Source organism: Xiphias gladius, chromosome 17, assembly GCF_016859285.1.
Source record: "Xiphias gladius isolate SHS-SW01 ecotype Sanya breed wild chromosome 17, ASM1685928v1, whole genome shotgun sequence".
NCBI classification, from domain to species: domain Eukaryota; kingdom Metazoa; phylum Chordata; class Actinopteri; order Istiophoriformes; family Xiphiidae; genus Xiphias; species Xiphias gladius.
The window spans coordinates 14,565,851-14,585,447 of NC_053416.1; the positions used below are offsets into that span (position 1 = coordinate 14,565,851).

The 19,597-nt window shown below is 41.5% G+C and overlaps 2 protein-coding genes across 3 annotated transcripts; both read right to left on the reverse strand.

Moving 5' to 3' along the window:
• Nucleotides 1-146: 146 nt before the first annotated feature.
• On the reverse strand, nucleotides 147-7,473 carry tbl2 (transducin beta like 2). The gene is made up of 7 exons (XM_040150103.1): nucleotides 7,230-7,473; nucleotides 5,171-5,292; nucleotides 4,566-4,750; nucleotides 3,384-3,535; nucleotides 1,764-1,890; nucleotides 1,344-1,496; nucleotides 147-769 (listed from the first exon to the last, which is right to left on the reverse strand). Exons 1-7 carry the CDS (start codon nucleotides 7,432-7,434, stop codon nucleotides 310-312), a joined length of 1,404 nt encoding a protein of 467 aa, XP_040006037.1. The 5' UTR covers nucleotides 7,435-7,473; the 3' UTR covers nucleotides 147-309.
• Nucleotides 7,474-8,478: 1,005 nt separating this feature from the next.
• Nucleotides 8,479-19,487, reverse strand: pom121 (POM121 transmembrane nucleoporin). Of its 2 annotated transcripts, none has more exons than XM_040150102.1 (13): nucleotides 18,898-19,487; nucleotides 17,412-17,618; nucleotides 16,211-16,360; nucleotides 15,421-15,501; nucleotides 15,123-15,294; nucleotides 14,945-15,033; nucleotides 14,780-14,859; nucleotides 14,531-14,652; nucleotides 14,318-14,417; nucleotides 13,756-14,028; nucleotides 11,626-13,095; nucleotides 11,292-11,390; nucleotides 8,479-10,042 (listed from the first exon to the last, which is right to left on the reverse strand). In XM_040150102.1, the coding sequence occupies exons 1-13, from the start codon at nucleotides 19,467-19,469 to the stop codon at nucleotides 9,942-9,944; spliced, it is 3,516 nt and encodes a 1,171-aa protein (XP_040006036.1). In that variant the 5' UTR covers nucleotides 19,470-19,487; the 3' UTR covers nucleotides 8,479-9,941. The 2 variants fall into 2 exon arrangements, with proteins under 2 accessions (XP_040006036.1, XP_040006035.1); XM_040150101.1 differs by having other exon boundaries at nucleotides 14,531-14,661.
• Between the last annotated feature and the right edge of the window lie 110 nt (nucleotides 19,488-19,597).

Consider the following 19,597-nt stretch of genomic DNA (forward strand, 5'->3'; position numbering starts at 1 on the left):
TTGTACGTGCATGTCACAGACTGAGGTTTAAGTGAGATTTTTGAGTGGAGGGGGACTTTAAATTGAAGCTGCAGAAGACATAAGAAATCATACATAAAACATTACAGTGCATTAAACAGTAAAGAAAAAGATCAGAACTCGTACCATTTATTTTTCCATAAAAAGATACTCTTTATTAAAACTGCATGCAAATTCCATTTATCCCAGACCGGATCATTTAATGGCAGAGGGAGAGTTGAGGTTGCAAAAAAGATCAGCAGTAAGAGTCTGACACGATCACTATCAGAGTGTGGTTTCCTTAGGGCTCCTTCAGTCGACAGGACCAGCCAGCACAGTGTCCAGGGCACTCTGAGCCTCCTTTATCTGCTGCTGCAGTCTCTGCTTCATGGCTTCATTCTGGGCTTTCTTCAGCATGTCCTGCATGTCTCTGATGGCTGCCCGGTAGCCCGGGGCGTTGTGAAACACTCGGATGGCCTTGTCGCCGCTGCACACCAAGAAGCGCCCGCTAATGTCAAATCTGAGGTCGTTGATCTCCTCGCTGTGGACGCCGTGCATTTCCTCCTCCAGCTGGCCGCTGGCAGCGTTGTACAAAGCAACGTTACAGCCGTCACTGATGGCCACCACCCGGCCGTCAGGAGACAAGGTCACCAGGCTACCTTCAGATGACGCACAGGGGACTGTCTTCAGGAGGTAGGGATCTTGCTGCTTTTTGTACTCCACATCTGTGTTCCACAGCTTCCATGTACCGTCTTTGGAGACGGTCACCATTCTGATATTAAAAAAAAAAAAAAAAAAAAAGCAAAGAAAAGAAAACAATTACACAGCAGTAATAGCTGCATATTATAAACAACAGATGCCGGACAGCAAATCTATCAAACAATAGGTCTGTCAGCACTTCGGAAGCTCACTAATTAATATGTTATAGCTCATTTGTTTAATTCCGTGGTTTTACGGGAGTTAGGTGCTGGACTATTTCTTGGCAGAGGGTAGCAACTTTCTAGAGTCCTGTGATTATCTTCAGGTTGCCAGGAAACCACTAGGAACTCCACCTAACCCCTGGTAAAACCACAACATATTGTCTTTACACTTTGGTTTTTGTATGTCAGTTATGAGGCTTAAGGTGCTGGTAGATGTAATTTTCTACATTGGACAGAGACAGGCTAACAGTTTCCTTGTTTCAAGACTTAATGCTAAGCAAAGTTCATCGGCTGCTGAATCTCTCTTTTTATTTAGTGGTATCAATCTTCTCATCTAACTCTCATCAAGAAAGCAAATTAAACGCATTTCCCAAAATGCCAAACTATTCCTTTAAATTCCTTTGTAGTCAGAAAAGCCTTTGTTACCTGTGAGAGTTATTGGAAAAGGCGAATGAGTGAACTCCTGCAGAGTGGCCCTTCAGGTCAAAAGCTCGCGTCACCTCTCTGAATTCTCCTCCCTTCCCAAAGCAAACCTCCCACACCTTCACGTCAGGGGTGAAGCCACATGACGCCACAAACCTGAGCACAGAGACGAAGAGCACACACAATTACAGCTCCACAAAGTATCACTTTGCAGACATCTGTTTTCACTTTTAAAGTCTTCTTCTGTTGATCAGAGTCAAAAAAGCCACATTAAATCTACTTTGAATCAATGTTGTAAGACAATTAAACATAACTTACAAGGGGGGTGAATACTGTATGTTTTCTAGGTACTATAAATCTGAGAGAGCTCCCTTTTGGTCTTTCGAGTGAAAGGTTTGCAGTGATGGAGGGGGTGGGACTGACCTGCCACACGGAGAGATGGCAGCATAAGAATTGGTCATCTGGTTAGTGTTGATAGAGGCCAGTATGTCTCCTTTCAGATCCCAGATGTGGATGCTGGTGTCGGTGGAGGCGCTCATGATGAACTTGCCTGCAGAGCGGAAACACGGGATTAGCACTACATGAATTTTAGACTGGTGACAAACTACAAGACCTGTGAAATCTAATCTAAGGAGACTGAACGCACCTTTCTTCACACAAACTGATTTTAAAGACATTTTCTTTCTTAGCAGTAATTCTACTCGTGTGAAACTACAGTCACCTTTGGCGTTGGGCAGACAGGATATCAGTCAAGGGCATTTTGTTGCTTGTCGCAGACTCATCAAATACAAGCCTGAAGGCTGCTACAACTTCTGCACAGCTTCATCCACACAGTAAGGAAGCACTGGGTGCAGTGGTGTCATGCAGTGCGTTTACATGCCCTTAAGTAACCAGGTTACTGTGACCCGATTTCTTAAAGGCATGTATACAAGGTACAAGGAGGATGAAAGGAAAGATTACTACATGTATCCTCATGTACATAATGACTGCATTCAAAGTCCAACAAAAAGTCTGTTTCCACAGCTGAACATTTAACTATTTGTAAAATTCAGACAAATTCGTGCCGTGAGCAAAAGCTGCGCTCTCACTATACTGTCAGTCCCCTAACACACAGTCAAAAATCTGTTAAAGTAAGTTTGTAATGTTTCCAAGATAAAGTCGGGGCTGGGAAAGAAATCTGATCACTTGCCTGCTGCATGTATAAGTGGATTTACAGGAACAAGGTCCAGTAACATGTTCTCTGATTACCTGTGTAACCTGGCTTCTCTGAGTAAGCCGATTTCTTGGGCGTATATAAACAAACTGAATATTCGAATGAGGGATGGACAAATCTTCTAATGTTTACTAATAATTAAAAAAAAAATTTAAGTTCTCGACTAGCAAGCAACAGAGAAGGGAGCAAGCAGGGACAGGAATCCAACGTAACTTTATTTGCCAATTGATTCAGGATTCAGTGCTGTTTCTACAGTAGAAATGATAAACCATCAAACACGTTGCAGTAAATCACAAAAAACAAAACAAGAGTCTTTGCTGCTGCTTTGTTATTGCTTCTCAAACAAAGCTGTCACATTTCAATAATCTTCAAAGACATTCAGATACAGCAGAAACGCAAACAAGAATATGCAAAAGGGTATTATTTTTTTTGTCATATTTCCAGTGCAGGAACTTTTCAACAGAAACCAAACTAAGGAACATTACCTGTGCTTCATCCGAAGGAACAAGCATCAAAATATTATTCCTCTAGGAGTTATGCTCTAGGAGTAGCACTTTCTGATGGCCCAGAAACTTCCAGGGCAGAATTTGCCAAAAAAAAAAAAAAAAAAAAAAATACTACTACTTGTGTACAGCTTCATTCACACGGTGAACAACTCCGGGTTCCACTACTATCAATACTTGTACAAGGACTTTTGTAATCTTTACTGATGTTTAAAAAAAATGTTGTCAGCTATATGATTCATCTAAGCAAACCATGTACCCACACTAAAAAAAAAAAAAAACTCCTATTTTCAAACAGGACTTTAAGACATTTCATGTGTTCTGTACCTGTCTCGGCAATGCCAATGTTGAGGATGGGTGCTTTGTGTTTCTGTGGGAAGTCCTCAGCGTTAGCTTTGAAGCTTAAAGTGCCGTCATCCTTCTTGATCATTTTGAAGATTCGAATGGCATCTCCATTGGCCAACCAGGTGATAAAAGCCCTGCAGTGAAAAGGTTAGAGTCAGTGTACGAAGAGGTGGGATTTTCATGTGCCTTTACCCAAAAATTATCTCCAGATGAACCTATGAAATGTCTGTTTGCGAGACGAACACAGAATTCTGCTCTGCTTATCTATATTACTGGTATGTGGTGTGCATATTCAAACAAAATCTGCATTTGAAAATTACAGAAATTCAAGTGAACTGATTTGCAGAGCAATTATATTAAATACATGACTTTACTTTTGGTGAATGTAAAACTAAGTAAAAGTGAAAGTAAAGTCATTTAAATTCCTTTCAATGAAGCAGACCCGATTTACTTCAGTAAAGAACCTCTAATCTTTACTTGGCCTTGATTAGCTGGAACAATCAGCCAATTACTAGACTGAAAGAAAATTAATCAGCTATGGTATATAAATATTTTGGGGTTTGCACTGTTGGTCAAACAGAGAAATTTGAAGATGTCTACTTTGGCTCCAAGAAATTGTGACGGACAACTTTCACACCCACTGTCTTTCCCACTAGTTTTTTCTAGCTATCCTTCAAAAATACAAGGTGAAATAATGGTTGCAATTGAAATTGCTATGCGTTCACTGGCTACATTGAATAGTATTGTTTACACTATGTAAGCTTTGAATTGCCTGAGACCTAAGACTGTAAAGATCTAGTCAGACTTGACACTGACTGGGAATCAGGACCAAAAATCTCACATCATAGCATCATACAGCTACAAAACAATTGACTGATGAGAGAAATAATCATCTGAATAATGAATAACAAAAGTCAACGTTAGCTGTGGCTTTAGCTGAGATGGCTGCTGAGGAAGTGCAGTAGCTAACAAATTTAGTCATGTGAGGTAATTCTTCACTTAATATCTCAATGCTGCTTAAAGCTGTGGGCCCTGGTTTATTTAAGTTAGACTTGGATCTTGGTTAAATTTAGGCTTATAGTTCAGATTATTAAGGTTCGTCTGGGGATAGATATGGAGATGCTTTATATAAATGACTACGTTTAGTAAGACAGAAGGAGGGACCTAGAGTCTGGGCTGAAGCGGACCAGTGTAGCATGATCCAGCTCCACATTGGCTCTCAGACACTTGTGTTCCCGCTCCAGGAAGTCTTTGGTGCTCCAGATGCGGACGGTGCGGTCGTCAGCACAGGACGCCAGGTACTTCCCATTACTGCTGAAATCAAGGCACGTCACATTCCCACTGTGGCCCTGAAAAGTACACACAAACACACACAAGCTCAAAGAGTGGCTTTGGATAAGGAGCCTAAAGTAATGTGTGGTTTGTTCTTTTTGAAGATGCGAATCTTTAAAAACAGATCAGAAAAACACTCAGTTGCCAGTTTATTAAGTCCATCTAGGTAAAACTAATGCACGCTAATACAACAGCTCTGTAAAGAATCCTATTTTGATCAAAGTTATGTTGTTTTAGTTCAAACTGCTTTAGAGAGATGTCTGTAATATTTTGTCCACCCCTTTAATATCAATGAGAGTGGACTAAATAGAAACAGGACCCTTTTAGATCTCTGAGGTGTTGAGAGATACTGTATGTCGCTGGACAACAGTGCTCATTGTACTCAGGGGCTCCAACAGTGTGTGCGTTTTACAGTGTCAGTGTGTGTTCCAGTTTACCTTCAATGAGGCTGCCAACAGCGGGTGGCTGAAACTGTGCTGTGAAGCTTTATCCTTACGGCTGCGCTGCTTGTCCTGTTTCTGTTTCTTGGAAGCAGCGCCCTTCACAACACTGCCTTCAGCTGAAAGACAAACAAAAGGTACTGAAGAACATATTCATTCATGATACTACATCATAGCCACATCATGCCCACTCAAACTAATGAAGATGTCTAGGTTTCTGCATTTGTCACTGTCACGCAAACGTTTGGGGAACCCCTTGGCAAACTGCATATTTTGTTGATTTTTGAAGTGGAATGAAGTAAGTACAACCCCTGCAGCAACAGACATTTAAATGTTGTTAAAAGCCTTTCAAATATTAATGCACTGTTGCTTTTTATTTCAACTTAAAAATCGGGGGGAAACTAACAGTATTTCTGGCAAGTACAAAACCTTGGGCACCCTCCTAAGCGAGTACTTAGCAAGCTCCCTTAGGCAGATATCACAGCTTGCAATGCTTCTGGTTACTAAGTGCTGACTTGGTACGGTGCCAAAACTTTTGCAGATGCCAGAATTACTGTTAAGTTTGTTTTTCTATTTTTTAAGTACGTGAAATAAAAAAGTATTTAAGTCTTTTACACAACTGCATTTATGTGTGTCTTTTTGTATAATAGTTAGGTTTCAACTACAGTGTAGGAGTATTAGGGGAAATGTCCCTATGAACAGTGATAGATGTGTTGTGAAGCTAAAGAGAAGTCAAAAACGATGAAAATAAAAATGTCCATGCCTAATGGCCATGATATTTTAATCTCTGATTAGGCTGTTAAGGATAAAATAGTAAAGAGAATATCTGTTTAAACCTCAAACTTCATGGTATTTACCTGACAAAACTTTTGAAAAAGTAGGTGGTATACAATTACTGGTGTAGTGTAACTATGAACTGCCAATCACTCCCATAGTCCCCTTGATTTTCCTTCTTTTCTGGATAATGTTTTATTCTTGCAACTTTTCTCCCCATGATACAGTTCTTTGTGACAACAGGATTATCACTTTTAATAGGAAATCACTGTATAAGGCTGAATGGTATAAGACTGATATCATTTGTTTTAACTGGCTTACTGGATATTGACAGCAGGTTTTTGAAATAAAATGACTATCTATAAATACAGCGTGAAGGCTACTAAGTTCCATAGGCCTTACTGAATCTTATTCAGAATTGTATTGTCTCTTCTTGTATTAAAACCTCTTACAACACTGCCCTCTTTTTAGGTCTGCCACACTGACTTGAATGATAGGAGATGCATTTACAATCTAATCTGTAAAGATAAGATTTTAGGTAATACTTACCCAGTAGGTACATCAAAAATGTGGGTCTGAGATGAACCCTTGTATTTTATGTTCCCCTGCCACATAAACTATTGATCATTTGTTTTTTTCAGTTTGAACACACAAGCACATTTTGGAAAGATACATCAAGACATTTACATGTCTTGATGTAATCTTTAAAAAACAAAAAACAAAAAAAACAACAGGATTCTGACTTGTTGGAGCTTATTAATTTTTATTATGTTGCTGTTCACACAGAATATTACATATGCAAATGATTTAACAAACGTCCTTCCTTTAATTTATTTAAGTCTCAAATTTCTACCAAACATGAAGAGTAAAACTGCAAAACGGTGCACTGATATGTTAATCTTCTCTTTTAACCTTCTCTTGTACATTTTGGAATTGAAAAAAAAAATGTTTGTCCACGGACACGCAATTAATAGGTAATGGTTGGACATAAACCAGTCATCCCATTGGTCCGTCAGTGTAACATCTGCTGATTGGCCAACGACGGGTGTCAGTAGCTCAAAAGTTGATTCAGTCTCTCATGAGTCTGTGTGTGTTGCTATGTGAACGAGTAACAAATATCACTGATACACTTCTACTACTATCATCTATCCACATTGGTTGTGAATTACTGCACCCGAAGAGACATGTCATTCGGACAGTCGGACAGCCACCGTGAATGAGTCGGTGACTCACCGCCTCAGAGGCTAGCTACAGTTACATTAGCTAGTTAGATAGCTCTTACCGGCAAACTCCGCAGCCTGCTCCGTTTCCTCTCTTATTTCTTCCTTCCGTCTTCCCACTGCTAATGCGACCAGAATAACCAGTGCGCCCAGTAGCAAAGTCAAGGCAACCAGAGCAGATGCTTCCATATCGAAAGCTTGCTGCCACGTATTTCTCACAGCTAAAGGGCCACTACTTGGGTACCACACTACTGAGGCACGGCGCATGCGTCAAAATCTTCGTCGTCTTTTTTCTTGGCGTCATTATGGGAAACTGAGATTACCGCCCCCTACTGGACTGGACGGGAGCTGCTACACCTGGGCATGAGTATGGATTTGGTGGTTTTTCGAACTGGTTTAAAATTCAGCTGGGACTGTTGTCCAGAGCAACAAATCTTTCAGACCAAACCTGTAAAAGTGCAGCTCAGTGACAGTTAGCTGGATCATGGAGTATTTAAGGTGAATCCCATGCATGAACTCATTTTCAGATATTAAAGAACGTTGATAAAATTATGATTTTAGATGAGAACAGGCTTGAGTTATTGAGAAATCATTGTTTCTGTAATTTTCACAATTGCCAATACTTGCACATGATAAAATATAGAAAATCAAAGTTTGTACATTAAAAAAGTAATCTATCCAGATTTTTAGATATTGTGAGCAAAAAGAAATAAACTCAACTAAAAAATTCTGATTAAAGGACAAATGAAGCCAAAACATATGGCATTTACTTTGCTGTTAAAATAGAAATTTGTCATTTGAACACTAAAACTAAGGTTAACAAAAATTAAAGCTGCTTTTTAAGATATTTAAGAAAGTTTTAATTTTCACAGCAAGCTTGTGATAACCATATAGAAGGGTCCTGCAGTTCCATTGGGTACAACCAACCTAACATCGCTTGTAGTGTAACCACATTAACTACTTTCACAGTGATGAAAGGGTGAAAAGATCGTGGAACACCGTGTTCTCAGTTGTATTGTAATGAATTATTGTCCTATTCTACAGATGCCTGTTTGAACTTTTTTCACCCTTTTCTTTTGAGATATACTGTAAAAAAAACAAAACAAAACAAAAAAAAACTGGATATGGTGGTTACATCAAAACAGCTACAGAAGAAACATATGCTGTGTGCGCCTATTGCTTATTCGGTGACAGTGGTAACAGTTTATTTGGTAACCCTTCGTTCAAAAGTATTGAAAAGCTTGAACTCAGCTAATGGTCACTACAATGGCTGGGTCTCATAGTCAGAAAGCAAAAGAATGGGACCTTGAATGGTTAAATGTGTTCTTGTTGGAACATCCATGTCAAAAATTCAGTTTTTATTCATTCAAAATTTACAATCAAAAACTGCATCAGATACTGCTCACTTTTCACAAGAGGTGATTATTACCCAGAACAAAAATAATTTCGATAAAATAACTTTGACTGTTGACATCAATTGGTTTACACTCGTGTTTACCGGAAAAAATTCCTCACCTCATGGCGCAAGTGACATTAGAGACAACAAAAATCCCTGCATCATAGTGCGAGTATCTGGCAGGTAAGGGTTTACAATTCGACAGATTGTATTTTTAGTAAATGTGATGTTACATTGTGGTGTGGTCTGATATAAGTCATATTTCAGAAGTGGGGAGATTGTGTTGCTGTGCAGATGTTAAACAAAAACTCACTGTATTTATTAAGGTTCAACTGTATTAACACTAGCTGAAAGTAAAATCTTATTGATCTAGTCGATACTGTCAGATTAGTTATTTTTCAGTGAACTAACAAGGATTCAGTGCCTGGGAGTAAAGAGAGGTAGTCTGGCACAAACAAACACGTCTCAGGATTTAAAGATTAGATAAAGATCACAGATTCCTTTCACAGGCATGGAGTTGAAGAATTGGCTTTGGTTTGACACAAGTCAAGTCAAGAGTAGTCATCCTAATCACATACTGACCGACTAATCACATCAGTGTTGGCAATCACTATCAAAAAAGGCTGTCCACAGGAGGACTCTGGGAATGCTTGCAATGACAAAGAGTATGAAACAAGAACACAAGGGTCTTCACTAACTACATTAAGACATTTACTATATTGCCCTTAAGTGCAGAAACACATCATTCATTTACAGGGTCAGAGAGCCAATTAAAAAAATAATTTAAAATGCAAACGACTCATAACTTTACATTTACACTGCAGCATTGTGTACCTTATCTGAATCAACTGTGCATTTCACCCTACTCAGACTCATTCAGAGAATGTACTCAAATATTCGGTAACATACAAACCAGTGAGCGCTTCACGTAAAAAAATAAATGTTTGAGCCAAGGCTCCATGTCTTTGTCTGACTCAGCTTTCTCCTTAAGACGAACCAATGGGAGTGTCCACATTTTGTAAAAGGAAAAAGAACTTTGGATATGCTTTTGTTCAAAATCAAACTATTCAATTGTCTTTTCTCTCCCTTCAAGTATTGTACACTGTTCTGGATTCTGTCTCCTCACTGCTACGTTCCCTCACTGGGTCATGTCATCATCCAGGCAGCATGAACTCAGCAAGCTGGTGTGCTCTTTTTAACTCCTCTGCAAACAATGTTTTGGGCCAGCACAACCCAATGGAGGAGGGGAAGGAAGCAGAGGGCATGGTGGCGGCCTGGTTGGGGGATGTTGGGCTTAGAACAGAGCAATGTTAGCCGGATTAGCCATAGCAGCAACAGCCGAAGTCCTCTGAAAGCGGTGTTGGAAACATTTAGCAGGCTACTTCTTCCTGTTGTGTTGCCTCCGCGCCTGCAGCCTCTGGCGTGCTCCCGATGGCTTTGATCCGGCTCCGATAGAGAAGGAAGGAGTCGCTGGAGACCCTGATTTAAAAAAAAAAAAAAAAACACGGGGCATGTTAGGACATGTCATTTCTAAGCAGCAACATTAACATTTCTTTGTAGTCTCTCTACTTCTGACATTTTCACATAAATGTTTTTAGCTGACTACTTTAACTAGAGCTGCACCCGGATTTTCTAAGGGATTTTCCTCTTTTTATTTAGTTAAATTTTGGATTTTTTTGGACTCCAAAATAGTCATAATTGATTTCTATTCGTACAGGCCATGTGGTCATAAATTTTGGGATGCACGAGTCTTTGCAGATTGTCTCTACCGCATGGCTCCTGAAACCACAGTGGTGATCATACTGGATGACAAAACAGTAAGTGATACCAGTCTTGTCTATTTTGGTAGCGGTTTAGCCAACGCTTCTAGCGTTCAGTAACACCAGACTATCAGAGTTCGCAAAAACAGGGGTTAAATAACAGGGTGAGCACCTCACTACTCTGCTCTGCTCTCCTTTCTACAGATCACTCTTCTCCCCATTTTGACTGCAGTGAAAGGTAATTTGAAGATAAGGCTAAGACTTTGTAGACTGTCAGGCTTTCATGTTTTGACTAAATATTGAGGGCTCTGCGAGAGGTCCATGCTGCTGACCGCTGCAAACCTGTGACAGTGTCATTCCCTAACACTAAGCTGTGTCTTGCATTACACGCAGATGTGGTCTTGCTGGTAGCTAGATAGAAAGCTTTGTTTTTAAAAAGTTTTTCTTGTTCAGCTCTCAGTACTTCAGTAGTTCTGTGGTTTGGAGTTCAGTTGCACTCCTACGTCCTATTTGGCATCATTGTCATATTAATGTTTACAGCTGTACTGGAGCTGTGTTAAGTTACTGTTGATGCAAACAGTCCAGGTGCTGCAGCTTCACATTTCCAGCAGCGAAACCAGTGGGAAGTTTTGAATGTAAAGACGTTATAGGAAATGTAATGTGTTTGTTAGCAGAACTTTGTTAGTGGTGCTCTTCTTCAATAAAAAGTGGTCCACATAATAAGATATTGATACATTCTGAGCCATACGGTCAATGGATCAGTTTTTAATATTGCAGGAAGAAATAGCACTTGTTAAGAGCCTGCAGCTCTTAATCTAACTGCTACTAATACTCATCAACATCTTTAATCTTGCTTTGCGGTACTGAGGAAAAACACTCGCAAAACGGATTGAACAGTTGTGGTTGCTAAGGGCTCAGCTGGGCACAAGTATCGCCACCCCGATCAAGAAACAGCATTAAAGGCCTACCAAAAGGAACAGTATTGAACCCTTGGACTGGAGTTCCAGGACTTCCAAAGGGAACTGGAGCTGCAGCAGCACTCTGGCCGAAGGATGGGGTAGACGTCCCTGTGGCGAAAGCAGCATATAACTTAGTTAAACCAAACAAACAACAAGGGCTAGACCACTGAATTATACTGGGACAGAAACAAATGTAGACCAGTTCTTGAAGCACCATCAAAATATCTGTCTAATCAAGAGGATGTTTATGAAAAGAAAAAAAAAAAAATCTCACTGTAGAACCCCTCTGTACCTGGATTTAAAATATAAAAAAGCAAAACATAAGCTGTTATTTTTTCCTTACCAAAAGCTGGTTTGTCAGTAGCAGTAGCCCCAAAGTTGAAGCTTCCCATATGCGGTGCAGGATTATTGGAGACTGGTGTTCCAAACTGGGGGCATGACATACCAGCACCAAAGTTAAATCCTCCAGGTGTTGGCTGAGCAGGGCCGGAGGGAGCCGGCTGAGGAGCACCACTACCAAATGTGAAAGTAGCTGAGGAGGAGCTCTGAGTCTGGGTTGCTGCACCGAAGCTCGGTGCAGCTGAGGGTGCAGCTGGGGGAGCGGTGGAGCCACCAAAAGCAAAACCAGTGGAACTGGCTCCAAATGCTGGTTTAGCTGGGGTCCCAAATGTGGTTGCTGTGGTAGCAGTAGCTGCCCCAAAAGTGAAAGGAGCCGGGGCGGGGTTAGAAGCAGGTGTGGATGATGCTGCACTACTTCCAAAGGTGAACGGTTTTGGCGGTGCTGCTGAGGAGCCAAAGGTTGATTGCAATGCTGGTGCTTCAAATGATGACTTTCCAAAGGTGAAAGAGGACTGGGTGGTGGAGGCAGCAGTGGTGGAGGCAGTGTTGGCCATGGCAAAACCTCCAAATGAAGCAGTGGTTGCATTCTGGCTGGGTGCTGGCTGGCCAAAGGCGAATACCTTCTGGTTGGCAGCTTGAGGGTCCGGCTGTGTGACACCAAATTTAAAGGTGCCATTGCTGGAGGTTGTGCTAGCAGTAGCTGGGGCAGCTACAGCTGCAGTAGTGGTGGTAACAGTTCCAAACTTAAATGTGCTCCCTGTAATAGGGGCCTGTGCTGTGGCTGAGCTGGTACTTGTTGTGGATGGTGTGGACAAGTTTCCAAAAAGGGATTTCACAACTGGCTGGGCTACAGGCTGTGTGGTGTTGATGGAGCCAGTTAAGGCTGTTCCGGTGGGGGTGTTGGTCATGCCAGGAAAAACAGATGAAGCAGCTGTGGTGCTGCTCGCTGATCCACCAAATATTGAGGATGTAGTACTTGAAGAAACTGTAGAGGCTGGGTTGTTAGTTGTGAGGGATGGAGGCTGTCCAAAGCCAACACCTGTAGGAGCACCGCCAAAGATGGGCTTGAAATTTTGGACAGGAGGTTTGCTCTCTGGAGCAGATGTAGCTGAGGAGGTGGTGGTGGTGACAGCAAAGATGGGCTTGAACCCTGAAGCCAGCAGAGGGTTTGTGTTACTGAGTGACTCGGAGCTGCTGGGTGGGGCAGTAGTAGCAGTGACTGGGTTTGAGGCTGTAGAAGCAGAGGGGGTGCTGATCTGGCTGGCCGGTCCAAACAGGCCTGCTACTGCCACAGGTGGGGTGCTGCTGGAAGCCTTGAAGACCTGACCCAGGACCTGAGTAAAGGCAGATGGCTGCTCCACAACAGCAGTTGAGGACTGAGACTGGGAGGCAGGGGGGAGCTGTGGGACATCCACTGCAGTCACTGCCTTTAGGTTAAAGCCACTGTGTTGCACTGGCGTGGTTGATGCAGACACTGCAGATACAACAACAACAATTATGGAGGGAAAAAACATATGGGAATAATCCATACAAAGCATGAGATATGAGATGCTCTGGATATAAGATAATTAAAAAGTAAACCCTAACTTGAAAATAATAAAAAAAAGAAAAAAGAATAAAAGGACAAATGAAAATAACCTTATTATTCTTCTCTTTTATGATTTTTATTAAATCAAAAACTAGGAGAATATCAGATCATGAGAGATGCTTCGTACAAAAACTTATGTGAGATTTTATTTTTTAAAATACAATTTACAGGCTGTACATTTTGTAGTATTACCACTTTTTTTAAATAAATTATTCACTTCAAGAGAGGACGCAGTTCACTGTTAGCTGCAGTTAACATTCTCGTAGTTTCAAAAATTAATATCAGTGGATTGTGAAAAAGGCTTAATCATCTTAGTCATTATTCTGAAGTACTGCAAAATATAAGCCTACTGCTTATTTGATCTCATACTTATATTCGCGACATCTGTTACAGCACATTTTCTGTATATGAATGCTAGATAAAGAAAAAAACAAACAAAAACAAACAAGGTCACATCTAATACAAGACAACTTTGTAAAGGTTGTTAACCTTGCAAAGATGACTTCAGAACTTCCCTTGGAAACACCTTCAGTTCAATCACTGTACCTGTGGTTGTGCTGGCAGCGGATGTGGAGCTAGCAGGAGTGCTGGTCTTCATCTTCAGAGCCTTTAGCAGTGGGTTGGAGGCTGCAGGTGCCGTGCTGACACTGCTGCCTGGGATGGGATCCAGGTTGATGACTGGAATGGCAGAGCTGGAGGCTGTAGGCAGAGGAGCTGCCAGAAGGCTGCTCAGGGTGGTGGTGGTGGTAGAGCTGATAGAGGAGGCAGGCTGGGTGGAAGTGGTGGCTGGGGGAGAGATAGACTTCTCTGGCTCTGGAGCTAAACAAGCACAAATTAACAGGAGGGTAAGAGGTCAGGCTGGGGAATTATCCAGTCAACAGCCATGCAAGACTGGTCAGGCCTAATAGTTGCAGGGAGCGTTGGCAGGATAGTATTTCAAGGTTCAGTTAACAATGAATGGCACCCCTGTCACTACTCCAGCATTTGAGTCTGTATGTGTTAATGGAGGGTAACGGTGCAGCATGAACCAAAAAAATGCAGAAGTTAAACAAAAAACAAAAAACAAAAAAAAGCTAAATGTTTTATTCCTGTGGCTGCTTCTACTCACCAGGCGTCTCCAAGACTTTCTGGATCTTGCTGATGGCAGCCTTTTTCTCTTCATCTAGGTCTTTCACAGTGATGGCGTAGCCAAGCTCTGGAGGCGGGGGCTGCCAATCAACGAGCACAGAGAGTGAAACAGAGATATTTAGGTCACTCTAACACATGACTATATAAACAAGGGTTTCTGGGAACGTGCTGCTTAGAATGTAGGACTCCTTACCAGAGAAATGTGATCGTCCCGGTGGCTGGACACCAGCTGGATCTTCCTTTTTCTCTTTCCACCACTACCAGTAGAGTCTGCTGAAGTAGTGACGGGAACCTTGGGAACTGGAGTCACTTTGGCTGCAACATCATCACCAAAAAAAAAAAAAAAAACGATAAATCTAAATCCTTCAACCTCAATTTTAATCCAACTAAATAACAACTTGTGGTGTCTTTATCTCTGCGATGACTTCTATACACAACTTACATATAACGGGTGCCTTGTCAGAGGCTGTCTGGTCTGATCTCACCGAGGATGCTGAGCTGGGAGACTGCCCGTCGTCCTCTCTGGTGATGAAATCGCAAGTTAAAAAATGTAATATTAAATTAAATGAGGACAACTGGACTCAGCAGGAAATCAGCAGAAACGTACCTGGGTCTTTTGGAGGCTCCCTCTGGAGTCTGAGAGCGAGACGATCCAGGGCTAGACAGAGGGGAGCTGGGTGCTGATGGTTTCTTCCACTGTGAAGGCAACCATTGACATAAAGCTCAACAACTCGACTCTCTCTCTGCAGGGCCATGTGCACTGTAATGCAGCAGGTAAGTGTTACCTGGCTGAGGCCTAGTGAAGAGCTGTAGGAGCTTTGGATAGGGTTTCTCCTGGTGCCTGGGGTTCCTCTAGGGGCATGGACCCCACTGCTAGAGCTGATGGATGAGGTGCGAGATCTCTTCATGATGGAGTCCTCTGCCAGTGACGTCATCCCTCTTTTTAGGCTTCCTGGCCTGGAGGAAGGAAGGGAAAGCATTTCTACCTACATTTAGGGAGCCACGCTATACTTCATATAGTGCTATGGGCTATTCAGTAGCAGTCAGTTAAACTGAAAGACAAGACCTGAACATAGAACTCACTTAGGGACCAACTGTGACAGTGTCCCATTGGGCAAAAGAGGCTCAAAAGCAGAGTGTGCACTTCCACCGCTGTCGTTACGCCTTGGGAAATAACATGAAATTAAAAAAAACAAAATAACAAATCTTTCAACATCCAAGCATTTTTATATGAATCAATATACATATTTATAAACCCCACTGTAAATGTATAAACCCCAGTCTATTTTTGATGTTTGCTGTGTATGGTCTTTCAGTACTATTTGTTATGTTCTCCCTAACTTTCAGTATTGATGTTAGCTGAAAACTACATTCGAGCTTCACTACTGTGTTCATGCTTCACATTAAGACCTCAGTTCCACCTTGTATTAACAGACAATCCGCATCTGGTTATGCTATCCCAGGTCGAGGGAAGCCATGAGTGATAATCCCGAGGGAGACAAGGACACAATGTTCAAGGCAAGCATCATTAGACAGACAGAGACAACTGAAGACATCCATAGGCTACTTTTTGGTGGACCACCTCTAGATGTGGTCTGGCTGAGCCTACATTGCTATGTGCGCATTTAATTCTGCATTAATGTGTCCTCATCTAAAAACAGGTTGCATGCCAACAACAGGTGGAAATAGGGATGAAGAGAGGCCATCTAAATCCTGTCCAAACCTTCTTGCCACAACACGTCCAAGGTGACATTATGTCTTTTGAATAAGAATAAATGGAGCAATCAGACCTGTATGACCTCTACAAGTGAACAGCGAAGGCAAATGTAAAGTGTTTTTGTGTTGCCTTTCAGACACCGTTTCAGCCTGGTACCTTCTTTTGCTCTTCTGCTCAGTTGTGAAGCTCCTGTCCTCATCCTCCACTTCTCTCTTGCGGCTTTCCTTCAACACCCTGAGGACACTGTCTCTGGAGCAGGGATCTGCAGGGGCCCTAGGGAGCCCTGCACAGGTCAGATGGTCCAAACTAAAAATAAAACAGGAGACATTGTAGCTCTGGTCAGTGTTAACATTCAAACAGCAAAGCAGCAAATCAGGGTTTTACTAACAACTGGACTTATGATAAAATATTTGAAACGCAGAACTATAATGCAGTCCAATAAGACACAGCCACTATCCAAGGCATCAACAATCACAGGGTTGTATCAAAATTTGGATGACACCATCAATACTCAACATAAACAGCTTAAAGACAGGATATTATGGGTGACTACAGTGTGGACAAGGATACACTTCTGTGGGAAATGTAGATGACAAATATTTCTCCTTTTTATGTCTAGGACATGTTATACTCTCTGTAAGTTATCTGTAAACTTTTTTTTAAACTCACATCACAATTTACAAGGTAAACTCTGCATTTGTCAAGGTAAACTCTGCATTTGGGTAGTGTTAAATTGATAAGGAATGGTCGTTTTGGAGGTAATCCATTTCGGTGACCATCATGACTCCCTTTAATGTTGTTAAACTTATTTTACTGTTGCAAATAGGCCAGCAAATAATCCGTTTTTTCATTATGGACTAATTTATTAATTGTTTTATTGATGAATCAATGAATCTTTTAGTCAATAAAGTGTCAGAAAATTGTGAAAATGCCCGTCACAATTTCCCAGACACCAAATTGCTCTCTCTGTGCCACCAACAGTCAGAAACCCAAAGGTATTGAAGCAAATCCTCACATTTGAGAACCTGGAACAAGAAATATTTGGTATTTTTGCTTAATACATGACTCCAAAGATTCTGTTTCAGCTCCAGTTGCAAACCTGAAACAGTTACATGTGCAGGTCGATTTCGGAAAGTCTCCACTGCCTTACCTCACAACAATAATACAACTCTGACAATAATTCAGTGATGGATGATGACTCCCACGATGGATTATCTGACTCAAACTGATTACCTAACTTTGAGAATGGTACACAATAACGTAATGTACATGGTATGTGGTTTATTCCTAGATAATTGACGAAATTATAAAAACACTGCTTTGATTGCAGACTATGAGTTTGCATGAATGTAGAGACCTGGGGGTGCTGTGGTTGGGCCTGGCGATCTTCACAGTAACAGGACTGAGGGCAGCCGGGGAGTTACGGGGGCTGAGGATGTTTTTCTTCCTGAAGCCATCCCACTTGACAGGAGGTAGGACTCCCACTGATGAGACACCTGGCTGCTGCAGGGGGTAGTGACGCTGGGGGGTGATGGTGAACCTGCCCACTGTGCCCAGTGGCTCCCTGCAGGGGAAAAAAAAAACAATATGATGCGACAGCAGATATGTGTTACCTGTTTTGGGTAACAGAAAATATACATCACTGACTGTAGTTAGTTGTATATATTTGTGATGATGGATTTCTTTTTTTTGGTAGTCTATGATACTTTATTATAATGTCTGCCTCCTGAAAAAGTTGATCATGTGTTTAATTTTCCTTTTTTTTAGTTCCCAAATTTCCAAAATTTTTTAATATCAAACACTGAATAACTGCTTCTGTCTTGAAAAACATTTGCACTATGTAAACACCATGGACAACGTGGAAATAAGTCCATGGCTTTATCATTCTATCCCTGTAAAAGTCTGGTAAGCTGTATTTTATAAATATATTACTTATGTTATACAATGATTGTCCTTTGTGTTGGAAGAGGGGACTCTTCTGACAGAACAGTTTCTCCTCGTAACAGAACAGACTGCTCACCCTGATTTTTGTATTTAATCTGTTATCTACCAATTTATACTGATCTTTATAAAGGTTTTTGCAGCTCTTACTAACCACCTAACTTGCACTAATGTACAGTGTATTATAGAATATAATATTACCACCATTGTACAGTGTAGATTCAGTGCATGTATAGCTATAAATCTATCTTTAGTCCATGTTTCTTCTATCATTTATTATTTCACTTTTGTTCTTTGTTTAGTCTAATTAGTTATCGTATACAATCAAGCCTTTAATTGCATTGTTTTGGCGATTTACGCGAAGTGGCTGCTGCAGCACTGCAATTTCCCTTTGGTATTAACAATGTATTCAATCTATCTGTTACAATGTTGCCAGTAAACCAAAGCAAAACATTATATATGAGGCATGTTGATGTTTTCCAATTCTTAGGTCTGTCATATAAACTATAAGCCAAGTTATAAAAGTTCACAATTTAACAATAATGTTTTTTTTTTTAATGTATCTCTACATAAATTACAGTAAAGTTACTGTAAGTGGGTTTTTTTTAAAAAAAACCACAAGTATGATACATCATACTTCTACTACGGTGTATTATGAATTACTTTGCAATAATGGTGAATTATTTGAATTTGCAAATACATGCATCAGTATCCAGCTACCAACTATAGTTTTGCTTGTTTGAGCGTACCGATAAAATACCTCTAAGTTTAACGAGTTAATAATTAAAACCCGCCAAGAAGCTCGACTTTTATCCTCTGGATGCCACCGACTCTGACGTTACCGCCTCCTAACGGACTCTGCCGGCTCACGTTGTTATAGCATGATTTGATTATAAACATACCCAGCAAATGACAGCCTCCTGTTTGGGGTATAGACAGCATGGTTGGGTCTGGAAAGCTTTTCCCGCAGCTGTTCTCGGGGGTTTCTCCCTGCCCTCGGCCTCCCAGGGTCAGCGACTGGACTTTCGGGTTTCACGATATAACTCCCCATGAGGAAATCCCGAGGGCTGAAAAGAAACGAGTCACTTGCCAAGACTTCCCTCCGAAAAACCCCAGTTTCGCCGAGCCTTTGTCTGAAGTGTCCCTCTGATTCTCGCAGCTCGGTTCTGTTGCTGCTATTCTTCGTTCTCCCCCGTGCGGCCACCGACACGCCGGTCACCCCCCAACCGAACAACCAGCGCCTCAGCGCGGTTGGGACGTTCAGTCCAGCCCGCGGATTCAGGCCTAACCTGGCGGGAAGCGGTTCTCCGCTGTGATAGTAACACACACTACAACAAATTGCAAGAATTAAAGTCGCGTAAAGAAAAGTAGGAATATAATAAAGAGCAAAACTAACTACGCCTAAAGCAGAGAGAAGCGCTAAATGTTTCTCTCTAGGTGACATGGCGGCAGCGCGCCGCCGGAGGACTCTCATATCCCATCATGCTGCTCTTCTGACATTACTTCTTCTTCTTCATCTTTGGATCTTAGGGCGTTGCTGCATCAGCGCCCCTTGCCGGGCTGGAGTTTGTGTAAAAACGAAGAGAAATTCATCAAAACCTC

Excerpts from the sequence above, each read along its gene's own strand:
- tbl2 (XM_040150103.1), bottom strand. The coding sequence starts at position 7,434 with ATGCGCCGTGCCTCAGTAGTGTGGTACCCAAGTAGTGGCCCTTTAGCT. Across the intron at positions 1,497-1,763 it reads GCCATCTCTCCGTGTGGCAG|GTTTGTGGCGTCATGTGGCT; the intron begins GTCAGTCCCACC and ends CTCTGTGCTCAG. Across the intron at positions 770-1,343 it reads TTTTCCAATAACTCTCACAG|AATGGTGACCGTCTCCAAAG; the intron begins GTAACAAAGGCT and ends TTTTAATATCAG.
- pom121 (XM_040150101.1), bottom strand. The coding sequence starts at position 19,469 with ATGAGAGTCCTCCGGCGGCGCGCTGCCGCCATGTCACCTAGAGAGAAA. Across the intron at positions 15,502-16,210 it reads GAGCAGAAGAGCAAAAGAAG|GCGTAACGACAGCGGTGGAA; the intron begins GTACCAGGCTGA and ends TTATTTCCCAAG. Across the intron at positions 14,029-14,317 it reads GAAAGTCTTGGAGACGCCTG|CTCCAGAGCCAGAGAAGTCT; the intron begins GTGAGTAGAAGC and ends GTGCTTGTTTAG.